The 25,520-nt window shown below is 42.4% G+C and overlaps 2 protein-coding genes across 4 annotated transcripts in view; one reads left to right on the forward strand and one right to left on the reverse strand.

Annotated features, from left to right (window-relative positions):
* ptn (pleiotrophin) overlaps positions 1 to 14,699 on the forward strand; it is a 41,889-nt gene extending 27,190 nt beyond the window's left edge. For both annotated transcript variants that reach the window (XM_077499512.1, XM_077499511.1), the window contains exons 2-5: positions 1,510 to 1,607; positions 1,749 to 1,922; positions 5,252 to 5,413; positions 14,296 to 14,699. In XM_077499512.1, the coding sequence (XP_077355638.1) occupies positions 1,511 to 1,607; positions 1,749 to 1,922; positions 5,252 to 5,413; positions 14,296 to 14,351 (489 nt within the window). In that variant the 5' untranslated portion in view covers position 1,510 and the 3' untranslated portion in view covers positions 14,352 to 14,699. The remainder of the gene's footprint in view (positions 1 to 1,509; positions 1,608 to 1,748; positions 1,923 to 5,251; positions 5,414 to 14,295) is intronic.
* Positions 14,700 to 15,217: 518 nt separating this feature from the next.
* The window catches only part of chrm2a (cholinergic receptor, muscarinic 2a), a 62,716-nt gene continuing 52,413 nt past the window's right edge, over positions 15,218 to 25,520 (reverse strand). For both annotated transcript variants that reach the window (XM_077499510.1, XM_077499509.1), the window contains exon 4: positions 15,218 to 21,596. In XM_077499510.1, the coding sequence (XP_077355636.1) occupies positions 20,057 to 21,553 (1,497 nt within the window). In that variant the 5' untranslated portion in view covers positions 21,554 to 21,596 and the 3' untranslated portion in view covers positions 15,218 to 20,056. The remainder of the gene's footprint in view (positions 21,597 to 25,520) is intronic.

The following is a 25,520-nucleotide window of genomic DNA, read 5'->3' on the forward strand; positions in this document are numbered from 1 at the left end:
TTTTATCCTTTTATTGCTTTTCGCTTCAATGCAAAGTCATGGCGGCCGCCGGGATGAGTTTCATGTGTTTTGCGACGAGCGTCAAATCAATCGCGAGCGCCTTCAGCCCTCCGTGACAGCCGCGCGACTCATTACGGCCTTCGAGCGTCATGTTGAAACACATGATTTCAATTCCACATTCAAAGTGTGTTTAAAAGTTTAAACGCAAGTTCAGCACGGGCTTATGATTCATTCAAAGTGACACTCGGATGTTTTTCTCGCTGCCGGGGAAATGTCACGTCCGTGCTGGCATTTTTTTATTTTTTATTATTATTTTTTTTTAACATCATGTTTCTTTTTTATTGGTGTAGGATGGTTAGAAAAGAAACACACAAACAACAATCATGTGTCAAAACACCCGTGATCAACATTTTTTCCTCGAACCTTACAGCTATTGGAAGCTATTGTAACAATTAGGGATGTTTGATACCACTTTTTTTCAGACCGATACCGATACTCAGACCCTCAGTACTCACTGATACCGATACCAACTGCCGATACCAGTAGTACATTTTGACAGATAAAAAAAACATCACTAAAATATATTTTTAAACAAATATATTTCCTTTAATTTTGACAAAAAAAAACAGCACAGTCACTCTTCAATAGTCTCAATGCTCAAAATAAAACACAAAAATGCTCTTTTAGTTTAACACATTCATTGCCAGACCAGCAAAAAAAAAAATGCATCATTTGACGTCTTTTTCCGTCAATGGCAGTGAATGAGTTAAGATTCACAATTTTGAAGTATTTCCAAACCGGTCAAGTTTTGGTGAAAAACTGCTGCAAGCTAGCGCCACTTACAGGCAAGGAGGACTCCCTTAACGTAATATAACATAATAACTATTTAGTAGGAGCTGCAGCTGTTATTGTATGGCTGCAACATGAAAAATGAGCCCGTGACAAAATTGTTTTTCCTGTTTGTTTACATTTCAACCCACAATTTATTTTGACAATAATATGTTCTATGTAGCCCCAATAGACAAAATATGGTATTCTGGTTAAGATTGCATTATTGGAATATGAATTAAGCAGCAAAATCCAGACGTTTTTATCAATAAGGTGGCCATTTTGTCGCTGGCTGTCGAGTGAAAATGACATCATAGTTGCTCAGTTCTCAGGTAACAACCAATCGCAGCTCAGCTTCGAAAAAAACTGGAGAGCTGCGATTGGTTGTTGTCTGAGCACGGAGCAACTGTGATGTCATCTTCAGTCGACAGCAAGTGGCAAAATGGCCGCCCCCTAAGATGGATAAAAACGGCTGGATTTTGCTGCTTAACTCATATTCCACAAATGTTATATTAATCAGAATGTCATGTTTAGACTAGTGAGGTCACATGGAGCATATTATTGGCAAGAAATGTTTAAGGTTAAACTAGCTTAGCATTGAAAGTTTCCCCCAGATGGCACGTCGCCCACAGCGAGCACTCAATTATTTTTTTTTTTTTGTGTGTATGATTTTGTTGGCAGGATGCACATGCAGAAGCAGTGGAGCGTGCAAGCTGCCATCATGGCCCTGCTGGTGCTCACCGCCATGGCAGCCGAAGGAGGAAAATCGGACAAACAAGGTGTCCTATGTTTTTGTTGATCATTTGAATAATCGATTAATTGATTGTATTCAATAGTGACGCTGTATGTGTTTGCCACTCCATGTTGGTTAAGTTGGTTCAGCTGAGGTGCCGACGAAAGTGTTTGTGCGCCCCCCGCAGGCAAGAAGGAGCGCAAGTCGGACTGCGGCGAGTGGCAGTGGAGCGTGTGCGTGGCCAACGAGGGCGACTGCGGTCTGGGCACCCGCGAGGGCACGCGCACCGGCACCGACTGCAAGCAGACCATCAAAACGCAGCGCTGCAAGATCCCCTGCAACTGGAAGAAGAAGTTCGGAGGTGAACCCCGCTCTGTATCCAATAGAAAAACGAGAAATATGTGTTCCGACATGGAGTTAGCACAATTCTCCACTTTTGGCACTGCATTGCACTTGTTGGGTTTTCCGTCTGGCTTCACGCCTCGCACCAGTGACCACCGCCCGCCCGCCCGCCATCCTCCCTCCCTCCCTCCCTCTCTCCCGCCGCTGCTGTCAAGCCGTCCTCCAGTTGGACTGCGAGTGGCTCCCATTTGAAAACACTTGTTCTACCCCGCCAACAAGTCCCAACAGGCGACTGTCTCTTCTGTCCCAAAGCAATTTCAAAGTCTCTCTTTGTCCCAAAGTCCGTGACAGGATGGCTCTCAAAGGGATCGGGACACTTTTTGGGACTTTTGGGGATGAAACGCGTCTGCCAGTGATACTACTCACACGTTACATTTACTCCAATTCCGATACCATATGATACAGCCCAATTATGATCTGATACGATTGGATATGACTCAGCGCAACTCGCTCCAGTTACGTTGATATATGATTCACTTCAATTCCAGCACGATATGATTCACTCCAATGACAATGTGATACAATGATTATGATACAATGTGACTAGGGATGTAACGATAAGGGCAATATCGTGATATTAAAACTGCCACAATATCGTCGTCGTCACGTTCACAATATTTAAAAGGAACACATCTGCTAAAAGAAAAAAAAAAGTCAGGTTGATTTCCATTTGTGCAGTTCTAGCACCCTCTAGTGGCTAGTTTATTAGTGCAATTTCATTTTTATTAGGGATGTTTTGGCCTTCTATGTTTAAAATCTATGCTAACTGTCAGATGAAGTGGAATCTAATTTTCTTGTGAAGCGATAAATTTGTGCTTGCATTAGCAAGTAAGTGCCTCAATATTGTTATTAGAGATTGTAGGTGGTTTATATGCATTGCTGTTATGTACAAAAGCACAATATTGTGTTTTTTTAGTATGTTTTTTTTTTTTTTTACATTATTGTAAATATTGACAACACCCCCCCCCCCCAACACAATATCGTAATAATTATGGTATTGTGACCTTCATATCGTAATAATATCGTATCGTGATGTGTTCGGATATCGGTACATCCCTAAATGTGATATTTACGTCAATTATGATACGATTTAACACAAGATATGCCGATTACGATACGATGTTATACAATGTGATACGATTTTCTCCAATTACAATACGACGCCATACGATGTGATACAAGATATGCTGATTACGATACCACACAATGTCATCCGATTGACTCCGACTACAATGCGATGCGATTCACGGCAATTATTAGATCATCACTTTGCTTCGGTTCACTTTGGTTACGATAAACTATTTATACCAATTATGGTGTGATGCAGTCTGGTTCACATTCATTATAGTACGACATATCATACAGTCCAATTATGATACATTCATCCATTCATCCATCCATTTTCTGAACCACTTGTTCCTCACAAGGGTCGTGGGGGGTGCTGGAGCCTATCTCAGCTGGCTATGGGCAGCAGGGGGGCAATTATAATACAATGCAACGTAATACAATAACATCAGATATGCTATGAAATGATTCACGCCAATTATGATACAATTCGATTCACGACAATTTCAAGACAATATGATGACTTAAATCACATTGTGACATGATATAGTCCAGTTGTGATACGATATGACGCAATACGATACGATTCACTACAATGTGATTGACTCCTATAACTATGCGATACAATTTAGTCTGATTACGATAAAACACGATTCACTTGGATCATCTCACTTCATTTATGTCCCAAAATTGCACGAATCGACACACTTCAATTATGTCTACCCTGATCCGATTTGACGAGTGTAATACGCATGCATCAACGCCAATTGTTTTTCCTCTCGCATCACTCGTAGCTACATGAGGTAACCAAAACATTAGGAACAGCTGTCAGCATGATGTCATTTTCTTTCCTTCGTCGCTAATCTTGTGTCCGGTGAGTGCATGGGTCGCGTTAATGCAGGCCAGGGGCTTCCTGCCAAATTCCCAGGATGCTTCATCCAGACACTAAAGGCTTTTTTTTCCCCTTCTTAAGTGCTCAGAATGTCCCCATGGGCTCCTTACAACAATCCCCCCTCCCTCGATGAGCACCCTGGGAATCCGATGGAGCTGACAAGAGGGTCTTTCATGAACTGTCGCTTTCCCTTTCTTCCTCAAATATTCCGCCGGTTTGCAAAATGACGACGAGAGAGATATGAGCACGTGCAAAAGACGACGTACAGCAGCAAATTTCGTGTGTTGCACGGGTGGATTGAAGGCGTCGTCCGTCTCATATCACGACCAAGCGTAACCCGCGTGGGTTGACTTTACTCTGCGTTGCGTTGTGTTTTCAACAAATGGAGTCGGCTCGGTCTCACTGAGCATTTATTTTCCACAGCGGCCTGTGTGCGTGAAAAGAACAACGAGCACGGTGTACACTTTTGGACGTCCTCGCAAGCTCTCCTAAAAGTCAAAAGTGAATCTCAGGAAAAAGGCGCCAATCGTTAGCAACATTAGCTTCATTCATCGACGGGTCACGGCTCAAAAATGTCTCAAAGCGAACACAACGCCAAATATCCGAATTGAAACTTCCCAGTTCTGACCTCAAAGCGTTTGAGATGAAAGTAAACAACCAAAATGGCGGATAGTGATAAATTGTTTTTTATTTTGGTCCTCAAAACTCAATTTGACCTCCAGAAAACTTACCTTTTTGCAATTTCGCTTCATTTATTGTTTTAATCTTATTTCATAAGCGTTCCATACAGTTAAGTAGTTATGGTGTTATGAAGTTATGGTGAATATTTATGAATGAAGAAATCTATCTAGTTTTATACTTGAGTAAATTGTGTTTTTGCATTCAGAGTGACGTCACATTGTAGTCCGCCGGTGGGTCCTTGTTTTTTCCGACTTCGCGAGTGGACACGTTCCCGGACGCACTTCCTGGTTTGAACTCGGATATTTCCGACTTCCTCGAATGCAGCAGTACACTCGCTCATGTTCTCTCATGTACCGGTGATAAAAGCAAAAGAAAAACGTGAATATTTGATCACAATTATAATGAGTGTTTTTGGTGAAATTAACAGAACACTGTAACCTGTTACACAAGCACGTACGACAACTTAGATCGTATCTGCACGTTATTCCCAGCATCCGGGACGCGTCTGATTGGTCTCATCTGTTAGCGGGTGGCGTCATGTTCGTCCGTCGCCATCTGTTCCAGTTAGCAGACATCGACAAGCGAGTGTGAAGAAAAAAAAAAAAGCATCTGGTGGCAATAAGCGACTGAGATGTTGATTTCTTTGTCAGGGGAGTGCAAGTACGACTTCCAGGCGTGGGGGGAGTGCGACCTGAGCACGGGCAAGAAGAACAGGACGGGCGTGCTCAAGAGGGCGCTGATGGACGCCACCTGCGCCCCCACCGTCACGGCCAGTAAGCCCTGCGGGAAGATTCCCAAGGCCAAGTTGCAAGGTGAGCGCCTCATACGTTCAACACGAGGCCACGCCCACATCTCAAGTGGGAACGTTACTCCGACTAAGTCACATTTGTGGAATATTTTGTTATCCGTGTTTTATTTGATTTTATTTTTTTTGCAATGACGATTTGTTATAATTGAATTCACTCCAAATTTGATGTGGTATACAAATACCAGACGACACATTGCAATACAATATTTCATTTCATTGTATACGTTTATAACGGGGAAAATGCAATCAGACATCGTTACTAAGCAAAGCTTGCAGCTGTTGTTGAGCATCTAGAGTTTCGCAGATGCTAATCGGTTGAGCGTTCACAATCGATTCACAATAAAAAAAAAAACATAAAATCAAAGCCACCTGTTAAAATAATAAAATCAATATTTTTCCATCAAAAATGGATGTTAAAAATTGTTTCGGCCGCCTATTGAATCGATTCGAGAATTGCGTGATGTAATATCGCGATATATTGCCGAATCGATTTTTTTTTTAACACCCCTAATAACCACCATTGCTTTAAGTGTCTTTTTCATGTCAGAAGCCGTGTGCGCTAGCATAAAATGAAAAAAACGTAAAAATACGTTTTTGGGAAAGAAGGACAAGTTCTTAAAAACGTATTTATACGTTTTTGGGTTTGAATGAGTTAATCACTCAGGCCCTAATTGTATCGCATTTAATTTTTAAACTTTAGTTTGGCTTTTAAGAAAGAATGGAACAGACAGAGGTCCCCGCAAAAAGTTCTTGGGTTAAAGTCCCGCTGCGAAAAAGTGCAGCAAGCTGCAGGTTTTTATCCCAGGATGTAAATGTCAAACGTGGTGTACAAGCACGCTCGGATATTTGCACGTTGCCTTCCTCACACTTGTTCCAAGCAAGAGACTTGCACAATGTAGCGCACCGTGACAGTGTTCCTTCCTCCAAGTGTTTTGGGAGTATACTGACAAGCACCCCCACCCACCCCGACGCCCCTTCTTTTTGCCACTTCACTTTCGGCACTTGAGATTTCCACATGAACTCCACAGTTGGCGACTACCTGCCTCAGCATGCCGTTTGTATTATCGCAATTTGGCTGTTTTTCAAATAGACTAGATCAGACTGTACCCTTAAATAAATAAAGGTGTCAGTGTCGGCCTCAGTCAAGTAGGGGATAGCGGAGCAGGCGTTTTTTTTTTTTTTTTTTTTTTCCTCCTTGGAAGTCGGCGTATGAATTATGGATGGACACGTCGGCGCCTCGCACAGACACAGTAAGGCTGTCTATAGCGCTGTCTGCTAAAAGAAGCGAACTTCACCGACGCCAGCCAAATACTGGCCCTGCGCTCTGCATGCTGATGAGACTGCCTCCGCGGGATAGCACGCCAATTATCACGCCATTCACCGCCATAGGATCGACTCCTAATCCGCTCCGATTTCAGTTAGATTCACCTCAATTGCAATGCCTCGCGATTCACTTTGATTACGATATAATGTGTGGCCCTTTAGGCCCTCTCTTGTTGCTCCCTGTGGATTTCTCAAAAAAATATTAGAAAGTGACAATTTTTGACATATTTATTTCATTTTTTTTAGATAAAATATTCTTTACTCATTTGCTCCCAAAAACGTAGAAATACGTTCTATTTTAAATGTTTTAAGTGTCCCAAATACTTTTTTTTTTTTTTCTATTTATTTATGCTGGAGCATACTGAAGGCTTTGACGCAGCCTCTCAACTGCAAAGAAGCTGCCAGCAGGTGGCAGCAGAGTATAAGAGATCAACCAGGGCCATGTTGAAAACAAGCTCAATGACTCACAATTCTGAATAGATTTATGAATAATGATGAAACTTAGCTAAATTCTAATGCTAATTGCTGCAAAACGGAAACGGATAGAAATATAATTTTTTTTTTTTTCCTGATGAAAGAAGAGACTTTAATCTTTATTTTGGAAGGTCCCATGTTTTTATAGGAACAGAACGCAATATTTTGTGGGCCTTGCAAAACAGGCAAAATCCAGGAAAAAGTAGGAGTGAAGGTGGGTTCTGTGAAAATGGCTGGGAGCGAATGAGTTAATTAACGATTTAAATCTCAAATAAATAATATATTCAGAAATCTAAAATAAATATTAAATATTAATATTTTAATATATCAATATTAAATATGAAATATTCCACAATTTTCAGTGTAAATTTTTAACTTGTCAGTAAGAGAGACGAAAGGTAGCTAAAAACTTTTTTTTTTTTTTTTTTTTGTAATTACCTAAAAATGTCCAAGTGATCATAAAATGTCCAAAAGGAAGAGCAAAAGCAGAAAATTACCATGAAATTGTCAAAAATGTTAGAGAATTGAATGCAGGAAAGTCAAACATCTGGTTTGCTTTTCACAATAAACAATGTTACAAAATAAAGCAGCTCTGTAACCATAGAAACAAAACAAAACAATCATGGCTCTTCAGGAGCCAGAACACAATGCTTCGCTATGATTACGATACATAACGATTTCCATGGAATGTGAAGACTGTTTTCATGTGGCCGATCCCTTTCTTTCGACAATGAATGTTCTTTAATTGTCTGTCATCCTCCAAGATGTACCCTTGTGATTGCGCCTTCAGAATCTCCCGCCGCCATTCACGGCGCCGGCCCGCCTTGCTCAAGCCTCGTACTTAAACGCGGGCTTGACGCTCTGAGCGACGGCGGTAAAGTCGAGGTGAGGAGGTTAACTCGCTATTCAAACATAATCACACGCTGTTAGCTTCAAACTCCCACCTCCCGCCGCAGGAATAAAAACCTGACAGCAGCATGTCAAACGGCGCGTGGAATATTTGACTGCGAGGCGGCAAGCCGACCCGGAGTGAGTCAACGGCCTTTTGTTAGCTCTGCAAACCGGGACGTAATCGACCCGCAAACACGACGTGGCGACCGGCGCCAATTTGCCGGCAAGCGCTCGCAAACCGGCCGCCTTATCGCACTCGGCAGATGACGCGCGTGCACCGGGTTTGCGTAACGGCGGCGGAGGACCGGGTGACCGTTGGCATTGGCGCGTGGCGAGCACGAGTGAGGATATCTATGAAGTGTGTTGTATATCTTGCACTAGTGGGTCTTCTTTATTATTGGAATCCCTTCATACTAACTCTGTCGAACAAAAAAAATTAAGTGGTCAGATGAAGATGTTATATACATACGGTGTTCCACAAGGTTCAATTTTGGGGCCTCTACTGTTTTCATTGTATCTGCTGCCATGCCCCTGGGTTCCATCTTAAGAAAACAATAGTGCTTGTTTTGAAGTGCTCTATAAATTTGATCTGCCTTTTTTACATTTAAAATTAAATAAATTTTTATCATATTTAGTCAAACTCATCCCGTTTTTATTTAGTCAACTTTTAGTCGACTATAAATCTCGCATTTTAGTCCAAGAAAACATAATTTTACTCGTCTAGTTTTAGTCAACATAACTAAACATTTTAGAGGCCTATTCGCTAAAGGTTTGCGTTGCCTTTGCACGGCGCTAACCGGTAAAAATGGAGCAATCCGGGAACGCATAATTCACTAAACACGCGCAGATCGGGAAATCCGTCACTAAGTGCGCTGCCAACCAGATTGTGCTACGGTGCGCCGGTGTTATTTGTGCGTATGTGAATGAGGTAATTTGCATACATTTGACGCAAAATATGCCCACTCATGTCTGTCCCATGTGTTTGTCCATGTTGCACTCGCTAGCTGTAGACTTGAAAGGGGGTGTGTCACTGTGTGTCACATGACAGTGTCACAGTGATAGATTAGCAGAGACAGGATTTTACCAAATCTTGTCATTTTTGTCTCATCTTTGTTTATGAATGAAAAATATCCATAGATTTTAGTCCAGTTTTTATTAAGTGAAGTGCATTTTCGTCTCGTCTTCATTATTTGTCGAAAATGCATACTGATCTAGTCCCAGTTATTGTTTATGAACTCTTTGACCGCCAAAAACGTTTATTAACGATCAGGAAAATTACAACGTATGCCGCCATAAACGTTAAATGACGTCAACTAAGTTTTTTATTTTATTTTTTTTTCTCAGTGCAACGACTAAGTGCAGAGTTGCCTGGTCAATGAGATGTGGAATAAAAAACACAGTAACTATGGCCAGCAAATGGAAGCATTGTACTGTATCTCTTTTCGTGAACGATTAAAGCCTTTGTCATATGAAAGTATATATTTTTTTTTGATAACGTGTGGCAGTAAAAGAATTAATGAGTGTTTTAGTCTAGTCTAATCTAGTTTTTGTCCGGCAGAAAATGTGTTGACGAAAATATTTGTGTTCAGTTTTCGTTAACAAAATTAGCAGACTAATAAAGTTATAATTTATTATAGGTTAATCTGTATTTCTTTTGTTGTTGTCTTTAATGCTAATGAGGATATAATGTAATGAAGAGATGTACTTATAACAAGAAGAATGACATGATTTACAGTCGCTGCAGAGAGTTTGTGGTGCAAAATAATTGAGAAGCACTTTTATAGGGTAAAATCATCTGCATATCCACATTGTGCGGTGTCATCCGCATAACACAAAGCACAGTGCATTGCCTTCTGCATAACGTCCCATCATCTGCACTTCCTGTCTGGGAATCATAAATTTGTATTTTAAAAAGACTAACTGTTTATTTCCTCACAATGCGGAATAATCTTCAGAGCGGGTTCATTACATTTACATAATTAGGATTTGATATTTTCATTTGCGACTAAATTGAATCCGTAAATCCTTCCATGTTTATTTCGGACAAGGAATCACAAATACCTCCAGCTCAATACGGGTAGCAGAAAAAAGAAAAGCCCTCCCTTTTGTGGACTTTGCTATTAACTTTATTGTCATGTTGATTTGTTAAATTAGAGGCAACGGCGTCCTCTTGTCGCAGTGCATATCGTTTGCCGTAATGCGGCGCGAACAGCAGGCAGCGGCGGCGACGGCGGCGTGCGCGGCGCTCCCGCATCCAATTCAATTCCCTTTAATGACCGCTCAGCTAAGCCGGAGGAATTCGATTAGCTCAAATGTGATTGGGGGAACATAACAAGCTGGAAGGACACAGAAACACACTTGAGGCACACTAGTGCATGGGGAGTGTGGCTGTTTTACTTGCAGACACTTGTATTAACATCTTATGTTAATATGGGAATTTTCATGCACACTTTAAGATGGAAGTGCACCGGAAGCATATTCCTGCTGGAGGTTTTCCCTTGCGGCGCAACACGAGGGGCTTATTATGGGGCAAAGTACACAGGAGTCGGCGTGAATTCTGCACAAATGGTCTGTCTGCCATTTCATTTTGTGTGACAAACAACATTTGCCGTAATGGCCGTCCATCCATCTCCCAACTGTGTTTATTACAAGCACTGAAAGCATTGTTTATTAGAGCCTGGCTTGCTTTCTCTGTTTTGCAGGCGTACCTTTCAATCTGCATTTTCCCTGCACTCGGAAGGGAAGCAAATTTGATATTCCCGAGGGGACGAATGTGCCCGAGCCATCTTTTTTTTTTTTTTTTTTTCGCTGCCTGTTGAAAAATACAAAACATTGCATTCATTTGCTTATTTTTACAATGCTGCATACACATTGTTTGGTGACACAAAAACTACAGAAATTTGAGTTCCAGACTCAAACTTTGCCAACGTGCAATGGCGGAAACTCAAACCCCCTCATAATTTAAGGTCAGCCATCTGTCTAGTGTACACTCATTACCTAAAGATCTCTTGGTGTAGTCAGCCTTTGAAGCAACCATGGAAAAGATCATTATGACCCTAAAATAAAAAAGCAACATGGCAGACTTTCTGTGTCTTTTGACCGTCGCTGCATGTGACTTTTTGGTGGGTCTACTTATGATAGACATGCCGACCAAGTTTCAAGTTGCGAAGTGAAATCAGCTTTAGTGGCTGAATTTTCAAAGAAAAATACAAGGGGCAAAGCTTTCTGGAATTAATTCTTATAAAGACAATAAAAATGAATACTTCCTGTGTGTTTTCAGGCACTGATTCTTGATATGTTTTTGTGGGTCTACCTATTATAGACTTGTCCTCAAGTTTCAAGTTGTTAAGTGAAACTGGCTTCTGTGGCTGAATTTTCCAAGCAAACCCAAGGGGTTACTTCTCCATGGAAAAGACCCATAAAATGGCTGCTTCAAAGCAATATGGCAGACTTTCTGCGTCTTTATGGACACTGCCTCTTGAGACATTTTTGTGGGTCTACTTATGATAGACATGACCACCAAGTTTCAAGTTGTTAAGTGAAACCGGGTTTGTGGGCTGAATTTTTAAAGATTATCCAAGTGGTTATTCCTCCTTGGAAATGACCCCTAAAATGGCTGCCTCAAAGCAATATGGCAGACTTCCTGCATCTTTATGGGCACTGATTTTTGAGGTTTTTTTTTTTTTTTTTTTTTTTTTTTTTTTTTTTTTTTTTTTTTGTGGGTCTACTTATGATAGACATGTCCACCAAGTTTCAAGTTGTTAAGTGAAACCGGGTTTGTGGGCTAAATTTTCAAAGAAAATCCAAGGGGTTAATTCTGCATGGAAAAGACCCCTAAAATGGCTGCTTCAAAGCAATATTCGCAGACTTTCTGCGTCTTTATGGACACTGCATCTTGAGACATTTTTGTGGGTCTACTCATTTGCTCCCAAAAACGTATAAATATGTTCTATTTTAAATGTATTAAGCGTCCCAAAGACGGATTTATACGTTGTTGTTTTTTTTAATTTTTTTTATTTATTTTATTTTATTTACTTTTTTTTATAATGCTAGAGCATACAGAAGTCTTTGTTGCAGCCTCTCAACTGCAGTTAACAGATGAAAAAAATGGTAGTAAACGGCCAGCAGGTGGCAGCAGAGTATAAGAGAGCAACCAGGGCCATGATGAAAACAAGCTGTTTCCCCACAATTCTAAGCAGATTTGTGAATAATGATGAAAACGGAAACAGATAGAAATATACTTTTTTCCTGATGAAAGAAGAAACTAATCTTTCTTTTGGTAGGTTCCCAGTTTTTTATAGCAATAGAACACAATATTCTGTGGGCCTTGCAAAATCGTGAAGTGAAGGCGGGTTTGGGGGCGGAATTTTCAAAGAAAGGTTTTAATTATCCCTAGAAATGACCCCTAAAATGGCTGCTTCCAGGCAACATGGCAGACAGGAAAACAAAAGCGGTTACTGCAGAGCTGTGCACCCGAATTGTTGGTATCTCCCGACAGATGAGCTTGATCTGCAATCCACGGATGCTCTTGGACTGCTCCCATAATCCTTTGCAGTCCCGTCCTCGCTCCTGTTCTGGAATTGCAAACACGGCATCTCGGTGGAGGTTAAACATTTCTGTTTTTGTTTGCTCCCCCCCCCCCCCACCTAAGCCTTCTGATCCGTCTCCCGGAGGCCGACTGTATCTCTTCCATCCCTTGTGCACCCTCCGCCCTCATCCCCATCCCGTCTCCCTTGGTAACCCCTCTGCTTCTCGGGGGAGGCTTATCTCCCAACTGGCAGACACGGAAAATCACATCTCAGCCTGAGATTGCTGCTCGTGCCGCACTCCTGCTGCCGTCACCCTGCCTTGTGTGTGCGTGCGCGCGCGTGCCCGCGACAGCCAATTTCTGCCTGCCTTCATTAGAATTGATGCTCATGTAGCTGTCACTCAAAAACCCTTTGAATGTATACATTTTGAGTCCCGCTTTGAAGCAGATAATTTCGGCTCAATTCCAGGAGTCCTTCAAAGATGAACTCCTTCTCAAGATTGCTACAAAATTGGAACCGTGAGTACAAGACACATGAATGATGCTACATGGCGAAGGGTTTGAGGATCCGTCGTTGTGCGTGGTGGTGTGACGACTTGCTATAAAAACAGAAAACTCTCAGGTCAGAGCTGATGGAAGAGTTGTGAAAATTTGACCCTCAAAGTTGGTTTTACTGAGCAAAATGAAACTTGGTGGGAATGTCGATCATAAGTAGACACAAAATTGACTCATAAAGCTCCGTCTGAAAATACACAGCGAGTCTGCCATTTTGGTTTAAGTGGCCATTTTATGGTTCATTTCCATGGATCCTTGCTACTTAGATTTTTCAAAAGAAATTCAGCCCCCGTAGGCACTTACATCAAGCAATATGACATTTGGTGGACATGTTTAATACTAAGTAGACCCACAAAAAAATCTCAAGAAGCCCTGCCTGAAAAGATATAAAGTCTACCATTTTGTGTTCAAGCAGCCATTTTAGGGTCAATTGGCTCTGTTGTGCCAACTGTATTAAAAAAAAATAAAACATTCAGACACACCCCAAGCCATTTTCACTTAGCAACATGAAACTTGAAACAATGTCCAGCATGAGTAGACCCACAAAAATCTCCCAAGAAGCCATGCCCAAAAAGACACGAGAAGTTACTGTATTTTCCGCACTATAAGGCGCACCTTCAATGAATGACATATTTTCAAACTTTTTCCATATATAAGGCGCTACAGTAGAGGTTGAGGTTACGTTATGCATCCATTAGATGGTGCTGCGCTAAAGGGAATGTCAACAAAACAGTCAGATAGGTCAGTCAAACTTTATTAATAGATTACAAACCAGTTTTCTGACAACTCCAAAATGAATAAACAGCTGTTTTATTATTTTCTCTGAGGTAAAGTATTCGTATTCGCTAGCGATCCAAGATGGCGGGATCTTCTGCGCATGCGCGTCACCGATCGTGCAGGTCACCGATAGCGTCTTGCCAACGCGATCTGTTGTGGCTCAATATTGATCCATATATAAGGCGCACTGGATTATAAGGCGCATGGTCAGCTTTTGAAAAAATTGAAGGCTTTTAGTGCGCCTTAAAGTGCGGAAAATACGGTAATTCAAAGCAGAGCATGGCCTTAGAATTTCATGATTCTCAAAGGTTCTCGTTGTCCTTCTCTTGGTCCTTTAGATGCCAAGAAGCAGAAGAAAGAAGGCAAAAAGCGAGAGCGCGGCCAAATGGACTGATGATGATGATGATGATGATGATGATGAAGACACAGTGGATGATGATGATGAAGAGGAGGGCGGAATCGACTGTCCCGTAGCCTGTAGCGGGATTACGCCCGTGCAAATAAGACCCATAGTGTTTATAATTAGTGTTATCTAGAAACAACGTTAAATTTAATCACTTAATCAACACCAATCACTGGAATATTTTATCCTTCCTTTTGCTGCTTTTTATTTGTTGTTACCTCAATTTACCCATTTTTTTTTTTTTAAATCCCATTAATCCTCATTCGTGTTAACATCCCTCCCATCCCAAACGCGCCTTCCTTAATTTTCCTAGAATGCAAATAAAAGAATAAAATGTTATTATTTTTTTTTTTACATGTTTATTTTCATCCTGAAAGAATATGGCACAATTTTTAACTACTAAGATGCATGAAAAATTTTCAATACCGTTTTTTATTGTACAGGGGGTGCTGTAGAGGAGAACGGGCAGTGGTGGTGGGGTGGGAAATTGGGGGGGGGGGGGGGGGTTTGTCATTCAGATAGCTATGAAACACACATCTGTACATTTCCAATTCTTACATATGTCATATAGATTTTTATATATATATATTTGTATTTACATGGCAAACTTTACTTTGTTACACAAGTCACACACAAAAACATCTACAAACGAAAAATGTAGCTAGTGGTGGGGCCATTTTTTTTTCTCCACTTTTGGCATCCAACCTCACTACATTGCAAATCATGCCCACAGAAATGCACATTATTATTATTAAAATAATAAAAAAAAAACAACAACAACAAATAAACCATTTTAACACACAAAGTTTCTGTACACTGCAACAGCACATTTGTACACTAATTATAAAGTGTGTGTGAAATGTTGCACATATGGAGGGGAGTCTTTGGAAGCCTGTTTGGAATCTCAGATCACACACAAAAATGCATACTCATACACACACTGCAAATATGGACACAAATGTGGCAGCTGTTAAATGAAAATAGCTTTAGCTCAGAGCTAACACACTCACATTCAAGCACGCAAAGAGCAATTTCCATTTTGTCATTCCGGCTAAGGCACTTTGAAATTGCTCCGTACAATCTGGCGATATTTACTTTCCCGCCCGTATCGCAAAATTTCTTTGCATCGTGACGTCCCGCCTTTCCCCCCCCCCCCACATCGGAGGATTCTAGCCCTTTGACGAAAGCCGTGTGAAGAGGAGCCCGATTAGCTCTGGCGGCACGATGAGGACAACGATGGTGAAGACGTGGAATAACAAATGGCAAGGATATTCCGAAATTCCCGCGATGTAACTTTTGGACATCCGGATTAGCATGATGGCGATGCAAAACAAATATAATGGTTGATTGCTCAATTGATTTTTATTTTTTATTTTTAAATTTTAATATCAGATTTGAAATCAGTGTATTTTTTTGTTTATTTATTCAAATATTTTAAATTTTTAAAAAAAAAGATCCTCAATTATTCCTTGATATCAAGCTAATGTCTATGTGTTTTATTTTAAACTTTTAATAGGACACCTTGTCATTTGCAATGAGGTCTTCCACGCCTCTCGGGTACGAAAACTGCCAAAATTAAAAATAAATAAATGACTAAAAGTGAAAATGAAAACGGATGTAAAAAAAAATAATTACTTAAATAAATAAATGAAAAATATATGAATGGAAATTAAAAACAACCAAATATATATTCATAAATAAAGTACAAATAAACACAAAAATAAAAAAACGAGATTTAAAAAAAAAATTAACATAAAAATGAATGTAGACATAATACAACAAAAATAGAATTAAATATCACTCAATAAATAAATAAAAACGCTCTGCTCTCATTTAGTACAAAAATAAAGTAAGATAAAATACAAAAATTAAAAACGAGATTACAAAAATAAAATAAAATGTAAAAATAAATGTCGAAATAAATACAAAAAGAAATATGAAAATAGAATTACATTTAAATAAATAAATAAAAATGCTTGCTCTCACATTTATTTATTTCGTGCTGCAGACGCTCTGTCAAGTCGAAATGTTATTCAAACGAGGGGGCGGGTCCTACGCGTGTCTTGGGCTGGGCTCCGCTGTTGCAAACTGCCAAGAGGACAGGTCTCAAACTTCAGTCCTGCATGTTTTCGAGGTATATATTCCATTTATGTTTATTTTTTGTATTTAATTTTTTAATTCTATTTTTATATCCGTATATTATATATCCATATATGTTTACTTTTATTTATTTATTTATTTATTTATTTATTTACTTACTTATGTAGTCATTTATTTATTTTTAATTTTGGCAGTTTTGGTCCTCCATACTATGGGCCATCTTGTGACCATAAAAATGGGCTTCCCACTCATATTGTGAGAAGTTGAGCATGCTGGCAAACCTGTACATGTTTCAACGGTTGTTTCAGACAAAATTTAATTATTCAATTTAATTATGTTTCTCTAGTCCTGGCCTTGATGAAATGAATCAAATTTTGTGAAGAAAATGACATTTTGGTTAGAATTGTCACTTTCGGACTAGTTTTATCAGCACTTCATCCTTAAATTTGAGGGTGGATGAGTGGGGTGGGGCGGGGGGGTGGTTGAGTGAGGTATTACTAAGATAAAATGACTCTTCTGGACAGTGGTTTCATGTGACTGCTGTCACCACTTTGATTAAATTCATCAGATTTTGTGAGCCAAAAGGACATGATAGCTAGAATTGTCACTTTTATACAATTTACTTGCAGTCTTCCTACTTTTGGGAAATTAGTAGGTCCTGTGAAGTCTAATCAAAGAAAACACTAGAATTTGTTACTTGTTCACTTTTGTACCGCTTACCCATAATTTCCCCCCAAATGTTGTTTCACTAGGGTCCTCCACACCTCTAGGTGGCAGCACTGAAAATGTACGTTCACATATCAGCTTTGTTTCCGGTTCAGGTTTGTGACGTGTGGGTCGCGTCCCAATAGTTGCGCTTCCAACTTTGTGCCCCTCGGTTGGCGCGTTCCCGTCGACGGATGCGAGTGTGAAACCCGGAAGTCGGCGGCATCTACGCCATAAACGTCCTGGTAAGTTGAATAATACAATTTTTGGATTAAATTAATCACATTTTATTTACTGCCACAGCATTATAGGGGGCAGCAAACGACGATGTTTTCCAGCCATGTTGTGAGGCCATGTTGTGTTAGGTGCTATCCTTCATGTGTGTCCAAGAAAGCATATGTATTTCTCACCCGCCGGCGAGCAATACATATGCTCTAACTGAGCGTGAAATGGGCCAATTTGGGGCTATAAAATGCTACGTGCTAATTTCTTACCCCTGATCGCACTCTGGATCACGATCAGCCCAGTGACCAGTGTGCATCCTAAGAATCTTCGTCTGTGAAGGTATGTTCTCAAAATGCTGACATGATTGTAACGTGAAAATAGCCCTTTTTAAATCACGAGCCGGTAAAGGTGTGATCCGAAGTTAACTCCACACTTGGAGCCCACATCCACACATCAGGAAACACACGCACGTGCACACGCGCTCACCATACACATTGATCCTCACACTCAAAAGCAAACACTAATAAGCTCTGAGCTTTAGCTACCTGTTAGATGCTGCTGAGATTCCTAATGTGACAGCACGCATAAATATGTGATTAGCTTGTGTCAGCAAAAATGATTCTGTCCAAAAGAGATGAGCAAGCAGAATACCGGGATGAATTTCCTCCAATTTTTAAGAGCTGTAAAGAAAAACAAAACCTAAGACAGGCGCCAAAAACCGTCACGTGAGTAGAATTTAGTAGTTTTTTGTGGTTGTGGACAGGAAGTTGAACAAAAGGCAAATCATGAAAAAAAAAAAATCCAGTTTTTGGGCATGATGAGGAGATCCATGGAGAAGATTGCGGATGAACACAAAGCCTCTTTGTACAGTTATCTACAAGTGTTGTCGCTGAACCTAAAACGTGTGAGGTTTGTAAATTCAGGAAGCCCTGTTGTCCCATTGTGGATCCCAAAAAAGAATCTGTAGCCTGTCTTGTAGCCTACTGATACTACGATTGCTTATAGGACATTTCAGAATGTTTGTAAACAATAGGCACCAGAGTACTTCCGGGTAGCAGAATGCAAGTGACTACCGCTGACGAAAAAACTCGTTTAAGGTTGCGCTGTCCGTTATACCCCAAAATGATTCGTTCAATTCCCTTCCAAATCAAAAGGTAGCCTTCTTGGTTAAAGATGCAATGCGGAGTTTGTCACTTTTTTCTTACTCATGACTGCCACCTCTGGCTTAAAGCGTAACTGCAGCTGCAAGCTGGCATTTGGGCTGTGCTATAAATCAGCATTTTCTTGTTTTTTTTGTCTTGTTTGTCCATAGGGACGACATGACGGCATGACGTCAACCTCCACCATTTCACCCCTCCCCATGCCCAATAAAGTAGAGTGTTCACCCCGATCCACATTGAGGAGAAGATACAAGCTGATAGGCACAGTGACAGTTCAAAGGTTAGAGCGCTTTGTACTCATCTGGGCATTGGTGGAGCATGCACGCTGTAGAAAAATCTTTAACATGAGCATTTTAAACTTCGCAATGCATCTTTAAATAACAGGGCAAGTGATGACCAATCATAGCCCAACAGATTCCAAGTCAAACATTAGTCACCAAAAGTACTACTCTGTGAGGCTAATTTGCAAATCATGCTAGCCATTACCCTGCATCTACCATTACCAATGAAGACATTTCATTTATTGTTATTTCCTGAATTAGCCGTTACCTCACTCAGGTCAACTATTTTTGTCCTGCCGTTTTTAACCTGCCGTTGGGTCTCTTTTTTTTTTCAAGCACTTTACCCCACAATTCTTTTTGCCTAACGCCCAATTCTCACTGCCTGTGGAACGGACACGGTGCGTTTTCCGTACAGCATTCGCACGGACTGCAATTCACACCGCGTGCGTTGCGTGTCCGGAAATCTGCACCCGCCAGACCACAAGATGACGGGGGTTCACGCTGAAGAGTTTAGTTCATGCGATAACAACCGTGTATATAGAGTCCTATTTGTAAACAATAGCCACGCTTGGCTATTGTCACATCGATATGCTTTTCGGACATTATTTCTGGGACTTCTACCATGGGTAAGTACGTTTTGTGTTTAAATAGTGTTGTTCTGTCGTGTTTAATTTATTCTGAGCTCATTTTTTGTCTTAAATGTCAGACTCATGTCATGCTATGTAGTTAGCTAGCTAGCTAGCTCCCCTCCCAAAAAAAAACGAGTGCGCAAGCAGTTTTATTTTGAAATATACCGGATTTAGCTTGATACAAGACTTCCTGTCTGGCTCATGTAATTTCTTCAGCTTCATGAAAATCCGCATGCGGCGTCCGGAAAATATAGAACGCTTGCGGAAACCTTCCGCATCGCAGTCTTGAATGCGTTCTATTCTTGCGGTGCCCGTACGGCCACCGTACAGAAAACGCACCGTGTCCGTTCCGCAGTCAGTGTGAATTGGGCATAACACTTTACACATTCAGCCTGGTGATAGGAAAGCCATTTACTCTGGTCAAATGATATAGATTTTTTTTTTTTTTAACTTCTGGTGCCACCGGAGATCACTTGGGCTTTTGCCACCTGTAAGTACATGTGACGTCATGGAGAAATAATCTATTGAGAAAAATGGTGGAAATGGTAGGATCACTCACACAAAACATCTGCACAACGCCACACTTTTGTAAATGTCTACCGAGCAGAGCGAATGTTCTTGTACTGGCAGAGAAGCAGGTGCTTGAAAGTCTTTTTGAAGGTGACGTTGCACAGGGCGTAACAGGCGGGGTTGATTGTGCTGTTGATGTAGCACAGCCAGTAGCCCAGCGTCCACACCGTGTTGGGGACGCAGCTGGAGCAAAATGTGTTGATCAGCACCATCACGTTGTATGGTGTCCATGTGGCCACAAAGGCTACCAGGATGGCCATGATGGTGCGTGTCACCTTCTTTTCCCGCGACGGGGCCGCCTTCTTCTTCTTGTTGGGCGGCTGCTTGGTCATCTTCACAATCTTTCGGGCCACGTGGTTCTGCCGATCGGAAGCCGGCACAATCTCCACTGTGGCATTTGATGGCGTGTAGCAATCGCCCTTGGGGGATTTGGCCTTGATCTTGATGCACGTCAGCTTGGAGACCCCCGCTTTGGTGCGCTGGCGGGGTAGCGGGCGGCCAGGGCCAGGGTCAGAATTGGCAGCCGAAGGCGGCGTCTCTTCGTCCTTCATGTTTGATGCGGCCGCGCTGCCCGAGGTGGAATCATTGGAGCTCTCCTTCTCCTCGCCGGCAGTGCAAATCTCTCTTGCCGTGTCATCACCCTCTGTTTCGCCCTCAACAGTGGAGGAAGGCGCTTTGCCATTCTGCATCCTGCCGTCGTGCTGACTGCCGCCGTCCTCCGTGTTCCGGCTCTGGGAGGCTGCTATGTTCTCGGTCGGTATGTTGTTGTTGTTGGGTTTGTTCCTGCGCTTGGCGGGCGACAAAGGCTCTGCGTTGCCTCCCGATGGCTTGCGATTATCCTTCTTGACTCGGCTCTTGCTCGCCCTGGAAATCTGCCAGTAGAGTTGAATCATGATGATCACAGGCAAGTAAAAGGCAGCGATGGCAGTGCCAAAAGTGACGGCTGCGTTTGAGAAGAACTGAATGTAGCACTCCTTCTCTGGCACAGTCCGCCCGCCCACAATGAACTGCCAAAAGAGGATGGCTGGCGCCCACAGGATAAAGGACAGGACCCAGGCGGCAGCGATCATCATGCCCGCCATCTTGGTGGTCCTTTTGACAGGGTAGCTGAGTGGCTTAGTGACGCAGAAGTACCTGTCAAAGCTTATGATGAGCAAATTCATGACTGACGCATTGCTGACCACGTAGTCCAGTGCCAGCCACAAGTCACAAACCACCGGGCCCAGAGGCCAGTACCCGATGACGATGTAGACTGTGTATAAGTTCATTGAGCAGAGTCCAATAATGAGGTCGGCACACGCCAGGCTGAAGAGGAAGTAGTTGTTGACAGTCTGCAGGTTCCTGTTGACCTTTATGGAGAGCATGACCAGGATGTTGCCAATCACCGTGACCAGGCTGAGGGAGCCGGCCACCAGCACGATGAACACCACCTCCACAGTCTTGTAGGAGCCCTCACGCTCCTCTGTCGCGTCGGTGTCGTTGCCTTCTGAGGCGTTCCAGTAGCTGAAATTCAGCGCATCCATGGCATCGGCTCCTGCTGGTCGACACCTCCTACTCACACGGAACCTGCGGAGGAGCGCAAAAGATAATTTTTGATGGAAAAAAAGATATTTATACCCTTTGAAATGAAAAGTGCTGTCACGTTAGCATATTAATATTCGACTTACCCGACATGCTGCTTAAACATCTGTTTGATAACCTCTGGGGTAACAATTGTCGAGGCAGTGTTTTCCATTGTTATGTCATGATATTAAATTGTACTGTCAAGGCGCCTTCAGATCTCAGGACAATATTCAGAAATATGACATTGAGATGGTAGAAAATGAAACAAGATCAAGTTTGGAACACACCCTCAGAACTCCTTCTTAAAAAGGGGGACCACCACGGCTGCCAGGCAATGTCCCCGATGCCCATGACATGTTAAGACATGTCAACTAGAACAGCACCACAACATAGCCAGAGACGAGAGACCCGGTCCTCAGTCGTACTCTCTCCAGGCTGAGGATGAGATCCTACCCCAAGTTTCAAGTATCAAGGCGACACTCGATTTAATGGTCGATGTACGTTCCCACCCTCACCAATGGTGAGCTGTGGGTCGTCACCAAAAGACCAATATCGTAGATACAAACTGCAAATATAAGTTTGTCTGGGCTTTGTAATCTGGGAGGGGCTCAGAGTAAAATTTGGGAGTAATAGGCAAACCCTCTACAATTCTTTGCTTCTAACCAAAATGGCAGACTTCCTGTTCTTTTCACGTACAAGTTTTTGACCCTTTTTTTTGGGTCAGTCTCCTCTTGATAGACACGCCAACATGCCACCATATGAAACTGGCTTCAGGAACCGATTGTTCAAAATATTCTAGTGGTTTACACAAATCTACTGGCCCTAATTACTACAATGAGTGACGTTAAGTGTTTGTGCTGCATTGAGTGCACAGTTGTGAATGTTCACTTATCTGCAGTGCCAGAAATCCCCAGTGGTGGCATTGGGGCATGGAACTAAGCTGGCCTAATCCCCATAAAATGTTTAACACCGCCGATTTACGCCGGCAAGGCGCGACAATACAAACGGGATACACTTGTTTCCTGCCCAGTGGATTAGAGCGGCAGTGCTGATGGCCACAGCACAGTCCCAGAGGTGGCTGCTCTTTGTCCTCCACCTAAGCCTCGACGCACCTGAGACGTCGGACACTTGCGCAAGAGTCCAAACAAATCCGTCGCCGTGGACACTCCCCACCCACCCCCTTGCTTTGACAGGCTGCAACATCTCTGCATGTCCCTAAGGTGCCCGAATGGAAAGTTATTTTTTTTTTCTTCCTTGCTGACGACTCTCCAGCATGCTGAGTGAGCGGTCGCCTGGGGAGATCCACCGGCGACTTATCTTAGCGTAGCTATCAATCATTGGGCTCCCCTACCGCGCGTCCGCCCCAACCTCATCAGAATGCTGACGCCAATGATCGCACCCTTTGACTGATGAACATAATGCTAGTGCCAGCCTCCTTTCAGGCCGACATACCTCATGTGGATGCTTAAATGGCTTCTTTTGTCTCAGGTATTAGCCTGCTGGACTCCACCGTGCAAATAAATGAGCTTTCCCTATTGTTCCCTGTTCCGATCTGCAGTTTGCTCACCGGAGCCTAAAATTGCTTATGCCCTTTGGGGAGCACAAAAAGACCAAGCTTGCCCTTTCACGGCCACCTTTACCCCCCCGCGTTTTGTGCTTTACACAGGTGAGCAGAGAGCGAGAGCAGTGAAATGACAATGCCTTGCCTTTTTAATTTGAAGCTGCTTTAACGGGTCAACGCTTTTTGCCGGCGACATGCAACAGGTGGCGCCTGACGCCCGCGTCGAGCACACGGTGTGATTTGTGAGCATGGCAGCTGTGCATTAAAAGCGGCCCACATGGACTCTTCTCCCGTGCTTTGAGTTCACACTTTACACCTGCAGATCCCAGATAAATCCCCGGGGCACCTGTACCCCCCCCCCCCATCGTTTGCATTTCCATCATTGGCGGCACTCTCCATCAAGGGCTAGGCTGGTGTTTATTTGCCATTTGCAGGCAAGCATGACCAGAATTCAAAAGCTGTGATTTCGGCTGCACAGCTGGGACATCGACAGGATGGGGTGGGTCGATACACTCAAGACTTCTCTCTTTCTACATCTCACCCATGTAAGAAAGAGGAAAAGGAAATCAGTTTAAAATGAATTGATATAGATTGGTCAACATAGACTGGAACGTCATCTTTAGCCTCCAAAGTGTAGATGGTGATCACGCTACTCTCAGATTGTTAAAATGGATTTTTCAACAAGGACGATAATGGATGTGGTCACACTTGCTGGTTTAATGGATACCTGTACCTCCTGAACTTGATGGGTTTGGCAGTAGAACAAGTTGGAAAATTACATAAAATCAGATATCAGCACTAATTTGAAAATTTGGCGTTGAGACCTGCAATGTGAAACCAGAATCACATCGAAAGCAAAGCTTTCTACTTGAGCATCGGCCAGATAACACAGAGTACATGGGGGTTTCTCAAGGACCACCGGCAGTCCACAGACTGCACTTTGAGAAACACTCAATCATTTTACACATTGGCCAATCATTTAGCATCCGTGAACTGGGGCTGGGCGATATAAACGGTACATTCAATCAATATAAGGTATCAATTTTGGTAGGTAGAGATTTTGACTATACCGTTTTACCGCGGTAGCGCATGTTGATGATGTCACCGCATAGCGCATGTTGCTGATGTTTTTTTGATGGCTTCGTCTTCTTTTTGTCATGTTTTGTCCTTCGAGTGGACCCGTTGTGGAGTGGACTGTTCTCGGCGTTTTGGTCGTGACATTCCTTGAGGGACAATGTCGGTGCTTGACGGTTGCGCTTCTTCTGCGGCAGGCTTGTACCAGCACTAATTCTAATGGGGGGGATGTCGGCGCTATCTGACCTATTGGACAAATGCGGGTCGCTTGTGTTTTTTGCGACAGTAAACCAGAAGCATTTTTCAAAGTCCCTTTTTGCTCAGCGGAGAGGACGGGGCTGTGTGAACGGGCTGTGTGAGATGGAGGTTTTGGCGCTTGGAAGTGAAGCAGATGTTTATTTTATTTTGTGTTTCTGTAAAGCTAAGGAAAGCGCTATATAAATAAAGATGACTTGACTAACAAGTCAGGTCATATAAGACCTCGACTTGTGCTGTTTAGTATGGCCACTTGTGCATGCCCTTGTGATCTTGAAGTGAATACCTGCTCTAAGTACTTCATTTTTGTTGGCAACAATTTGCTGACTTAATATTGATTTACGATTTGCACAATCATAAATGTTATTCAATGTATTTTTTCATTGTTCGTTTTTAATTACTCAACACCAGTCCTTCATTTCCTGTCTTTCATGAGTGGACAAGCTGATTAATCCAGGTGTGCCTGATCTCAGTAACTACAACAACATTGGCCAGACGCACCTGGATTAACCAGTTTATCCACTCATGAGTGGACAAGCTGATTAATCCAGGTGTGCCTGATCTCAGTAACTACAACAACATTGGCCAGACACACCTGGATTAATCAGTTTATCCACTCATGAAAGACAGGAAACAAAAACGTGGTATTCAGTTCAGGAAGTAGTCGAGCTGTGCAAAGAGCCCATTCTTTACTGTGATGTATACCGTTAACGTGAAGGGATGCAGTTTGTACCATGATATGAATTTTTGGCCCGTCCAACCCTAAGCCAGTGTATACAAACTGAAGTTCACATTAGTACTTGAGTGGTGGGTCAACCAAACAGTGAATGTTGTTGAGGGAGATTGCTCATTTCCTGTTCACTGTTTTAGAACACAATCCTCCAGCGAAAAGGCTTTGACGTTTGACTTTTGCAGCTTGGGAGCGTTCCCGTAAAGAGGACAAACAGATACCGCAAAATCCGATAATTAGCTCTGCGGGATAGTGTATATTTGTGTAGATTGTACTCTGGGGGACAGCAGTGCACTCCTAATTTACC

The sequence above is a fragment of the Festucalex cinctus genome, chromosome 16 (assembly GCF_051991245.1).
Source record: "Festucalex cinctus isolate MCC-2025b chromosome 16, RoL_Fcin_1.0, whole genome shotgun sequence".
NCBI lineage: Eukaryota > Metazoa > Chordata > Actinopteri > Syngnathiformes > Syngnathidae > Festucalex > Festucalex cinctus.